Below are 5000 nucleotides of genomic sequence, written 5' to 3'. Positions count from 1 at the left end.
CCTTCCACCTTTCTTTGGGTGGAACCGTTATGTCCCCGAGGGTAACATGACTGCATGTGGAACAGACTATCTGACTGAGTCGGAATTTTCTAAGAGTTACTTGTATGTGTACTCAGTTTGGGTGTACATCTTCCCTCTCTTCTACATCATCTACAGCTATACTTTCATTGTCAAGGCTGTTGCTGCTCACGAGAAGGGAATGCGAGAACAGGCCAAGAAGATGGGAGTCAAGTCGTTGAGGAGTGAGGAAGCCCAAAAGACCTCTGCTGAGTGTCGTCTGTGCAAGGTTGCTCTGATGACTGTCACCCTATGGTTCATGGCCTGGACCCCCTACTTCGTCATCAACTGGGGAGGCATGTTCAACAAGCCCATGGTTACTCCTCTGTTCTCCATCTGGGGCTCCGTCTTCGCCAAGGCCAACGCCGTCTACAACCCCATCGTGTACGCCATCAGCCACCCCAAGTACCGAGCTGCCCTTGAGAAGAAGCTGCCTTGCCTTGCCTGCAACACTGAGGGTAGAGACGGTGGTGGCTCTGATGCCGGTTCTACTGCTACTGCTGAAAATAATGAAAAGGCGGAATCTGCATAATTGCAGATGAACAACGAGAACGATGGTTTGAAAAGGACGGAAACATTTTAACGTATCCCTTTTGTTTGCTAAAGTAACTGCAAATATATCCCAGCATTGATTTATGTTTTACTTTCCACCTATAAGAACTTTGACTATCAGAAAACTTAAACCAAAACCACGAATATTATGTAATGAAATGTTCGAAAATTCCTTGAACGGTCTTCAAAATGAACCAGTAACACATTAAAAAAAGGAGAGAGAGAGAAAAAAAAATAGAATCAGTATTTACTTTTCAAATTATTATTTTGAACTCTTCTATTTCATAACTACCATACATTATATATATATATATATATATATATATATATATATATATATATATATAATTCAAACACTTCTAATCATAAACACATCTTTCGATTTATAGGTCATCTATTCAATTGAAATATCCTGTAGACTCGTACCCTTCCAGAAAATGCCACTCAAATTCTTATCCGTAGGTCTCGACTGTCCTATTTCTGCAGAGTCGTCTGTGGTCCTACCGAGGGCACGTCATTTCCTTCTAGGCTGCTAGAATATAAGTTACAAGATTTCAGCACCTCTCTCTCTATACAATAAAAATCCTACATGTTTCATAAATGGCAATATAGTAATTTGTTATAGATGTTTATATTAGACATTTAATCTGCCCTTTGCGTCAATATCATACGTTTCTTCTACTTTAAACCTAGTAGCCTTTTAACAATAGACTTAATGCCAATCTTCACTACAGAAGCCTTTAATATTTGTAGCTGGATCGTGTGTGTTGAAGTTGTGAAACTATTATTGACTAATGGCTGAAAGGCGGATTAATATCGGGAATCCAAAATAACTGGAACACATGTCTAGTGCAATACCTTATGAAAAGGTCATATAGCTTTTTAAAACTAGATTAAAATAATTGTCATAGGAATGCGAAGAATTTAAAAGAAAATAATGTGTATATATGACAATCAGAGAGTAATTAAAAAGTCACAATGAAACGAAAAAGCGCACGGCCTGATATATATATATATATATATATATATATATATATATATATATATATATATATATATATATAACATATACATATATATACCTATGCATGTATGTATATATGTATATGTATATGCATACATTTATATATATATATATATATATATATATATATATATATATATATATATATATGTATATATATAAACAGAGAGTATATATATATATATATATATATATATATATATATATATATATATATATATATATATATGTATGTGTGTATTTATGTATATATGTGTATGTGGTTTTGTCTCTCTCTCTCTCTCTCTCTCTCTCTCTCTCTCTCTCTCTCTCTATATATATATATATATATATATATATATATATATATATATATATATATATATATAAATAAATATATATATACACATATATACGTTTATATATAATTATATATAGATAGATATGAATATATAGGTATAGATATTTATATATTAATCAAATATAAAACATCTTAATAAATTTGTATATGCAAATATTTGTATGAATATCTAATTATATGTACGAAAACACACACACACATGTACATGTATATATGTATACTTTGTATATATGTATATTTTATGCATATTTATGCGTGTGTGCACACCCGAACATCCACACATATATGTATAAATATAAAGAAAAAATATTATTGCATTTTCATTTTTTTTTAATTATTATTATTATTCCTCCTCTAATTAGTTTTAGAATGGTCTCGTTTTCCTGGTGTTCATTTGTTTCTTTGAGTGAGACGTCAGAGTTAATCGAATTATGCTTGATACTTAAGGCCTTGCTCTCTTGCCAGAGCGCAGTCACCTGTCAGGCGTTCCTACTCAGCAGAGGGATCTGAGCTCAAAGTAGTCCCAGCAAGAAGTTCTTTAGCTCAGTCGAAACATCGTTCCAAATTAAAGGTAAGCATTAGTTACGTTTCTATAATTATTGTATACACAAGGAATATATATACACTTTATATATGTATATATATATATATATATATATATATATATATATATATATATATATATATATATATATATATATTGTATAACACACGCACACACAAATATATGCATACATGTATAAATCATATATATATATATATATATATATATATATATATATATATATATATATTTCTATAAATATGTGTATATATATGTATATGTACATATTTCTGTATATATATATATATGCATGTGTATGTTAGTGTGTGTATGTTTGTGTTATATATATGCGTGTTTATGTAAAACAAACTATACATATATAAATATATATATATATATACGCATACAGATTAATAGATATAATGCATCCGTGAAAACAGCTTCCTTTCGATACAGACAAACATTCACGTGATTGTATTTTAGACGATTAAATGATTGGCAAGACTATGACACATACACACATTAATGTATGCCTAAATAAATTTTACGGGCTGTCTATATTTAGAAATATTTTCATATCACAGATGTCGTCGTGGAACAATCCGAATCCGGTCACCGAACTGGAATCCACCAATCCACCAAGGTTGCTCTGATGACTGTCACCCTTTGGTTCATGGCCTGGACCCCCTACTTCGTCATCAACTGGGGAGGCATGTTCAACAAGCCCATGGTTACTCCTCTGTTCTCCATCTGGGGCTCCGTCTTCGCCAAAGCCAACGCCGTCTACAACCCCATCGTGTACGCCATCAGCCATCCCAAGTACCGAGCTGCCCTTGAGAAGAAGCTACCTTGTCTTGCCTGCAACACTGAGGGTAGAGACGGTGGTGGCTCAGATGCCGGTTCTACTGCTACTGCTGCTGAAAACACTGAAAAGGCCGAATCCGCATAATTGCAGATGAACTGCGAGAACGATCATTTGGATATTATATTATCTTTGTGAAACCCTTTTATTTGCTAAAACTGCAAATATATCCCAGCATTGATTTATGTCTTACTTTCCATAAAAGATAACTTAAATCAGCAGAAATGAAAAGATAATGAACGTTCCAGAATTTTCCATGATTAGGCTTTCATGATGAATGAAGGTCAGATAGAATGAATGAAGGTCAGATATGAAATAATCGAAAGTGGTACAGTTGATTTTTTTTTTTTTTTTTTTTACCAAACTTTCCATTACATATTTATTTCAAAGAACCTTCACATTAACAAAATGCATGTCATCTGTAAATTCATCTCTTCATTTTTCTGAGCAATCAGCTGGTACCCTCGCAATAAATTGCATTCCAGATTACCATGCCTGCTAGAAGCTTGACTTTTCTATCTCTGCAGTCTAGATGGTCTGTAGTCCAACTGAAATGTCACCTCATTTCCGTCTAAACCTCTAGGAAGTATGGAAAAAAGGACGTGTCGACTTCTTCGGGAATTTCTGAAAATAATGACCCTTGATATATGTGTGTATTGAATATATATATATATATATATATACATATATATATATATATATATATATATATATATATATTTATATATATATATATATATATATATATATATATATATATATATAAGCCATATCATTGCCATAATATTCTATTATACATGAATAAAACTTGCAATCAATACTTTAATGTAAAGCCTCAGATCCAAGTGACGAACCTTTACAGTAATATGAGACGATTTTTCTGCATCCATGCTCTTAGCCAGTTATTGCTAGTGTTGGTCGTAATCTTTCCCAGAGCGTCCTTCCATCGTTGTAAGAAATCCCTCTGTTTCCTCGGAACAACAAAAGCTTGATCTTGACAGATCAGGTCGCAAAACTATTACAGGCTGTGGCTGTTCACGAGAAGGGAATGCGAGAAGAGGCCCAGATGGGAGTCAAGTCCTTGAGGAGCGAGGAAGCCCAAAAGACCTCTGCTGAGTGCCGTCTGTGCAAGGTTGCTCTCATGACCGTCACCCTGTGGTTCATGGCCTGGACCCCCTACTTCGTCATCAACTGGGGAGGCATGTTCAACAGGCCCATGGTTACTCCTCTGTTCTCCATCTGGGGTTCCGTCTTCGCCAAGGCCAACGCCGTCTACAACCCTATCGTGTACGCCATCAGTCACCCCAAGTACCGAGCTGCCCTCGAGAAGAAGCTACCTTGCCTTGCCTGCAACACTGAAGGTAGAGAGGGCGGTGGCTCTGCTTCTGGTTCTGCTGCTACTACTGCTAAAAGTAATGAAAAAAGCAGAATCCGCATAATTGCTGATGAATTGCGAGAAGGATGGTTTGGAAAGGACGAAATCATTTTAGTGTATCCCATTTATTTGTTAAAATAATTGCAAATACATCCCAGAATTGAGTCATGTCTTACTTTCGATTAAAGAGAATCTGAATCATCACGGTAGATAAAATACTGCAGAGTACCAATTTTTATGGAACTT

The 5000-nt window shown here is 34.5% G+C and overlaps 3 protein-coding genes across 3 annotated transcripts in view; all 3 read left to right on the top strand.

The window, feature by feature from the left end:
* LOC113818606 (rhodopsin-like) overlaps nucleotides 1–689 on the top strand; it is a 1933-nt gene extending 1244 nt beyond the window's left edge. Inside the window, exon 2 of the mRNA XM_070135639.1 lies at nucleotides 1–689. This exon is cut by the window's left edge and continues 545 nt beyond it. Coding sequence (XP_069991740.1) covers nucleotides 1–589 — 589 coding nt within the window. The 3' untranslated portion in view covers nucleotides 590–689.
* A 1776-nt stretch (nucleotides 690–2465) lies between these two features.
* Nucleotides 2466–3699, top strand: LOC138865309 (rhodopsin-like). The gene is made up of 2 exons (XM_070135638.1): nucleotides 2466–2544; nucleotides 3102–3699. Exon 2 carries the CDS (start codon nucleotides 3170–3172, stop codon nucleotides 3464–3466), a length of 297 nt encoding a protein of 98 aa, XP_069991739.1. The 5' UTR covers nucleotides 2466–2544; nucleotides 3102–3169; the 3' UTR covers nucleotides 3467–3699.
* On the top strand, nucleotides 3653–4895 carry LOC138865114 (rhodopsin-like). Its single transcript, XM_070134471.1, has 3 exons — nucleotides 3653–3662; nucleotides 3963–3965; nucleotides 4381–4895. The coding sequence occupies exons 1-3, from the start codon at nucleotides 3653–3655 to the stop codon at nucleotides 4893–4895; spliced, it is 528 nt and encodes a 175-aa protein (XP_069990572.1).
* Nucleotides 4896–5000: the final 105 nt, after the last annotated feature.

The sequence above is a fragment of the Penaeus vannamei genome, chromosome 20 (assembly GCF_042767895.1).
Source record: "Penaeus vannamei isolate JL-2024 chromosome 20, ASM4276789v1, whole genome shotgun sequence".
Taxonomy (NCBI): Eukaryota; Metazoa; Arthropoda; class Malacostraca; order Decapoda; family Penaeidae; genus Penaeus; species Penaeus vannamei.
This window is presented reverse-complemented; position numbering and strand designations above follow the sequence as displayed.

What these genes read in the sequence shown, in the direction of transcription:
- LOC138865309 (XM_070135638.1), top strand. Translation starts at nt 3,170, where the DNA reads ATGACTGTCACCCTTTGGTTCATGGCCTGGACCCCCTACTTCGTCATC.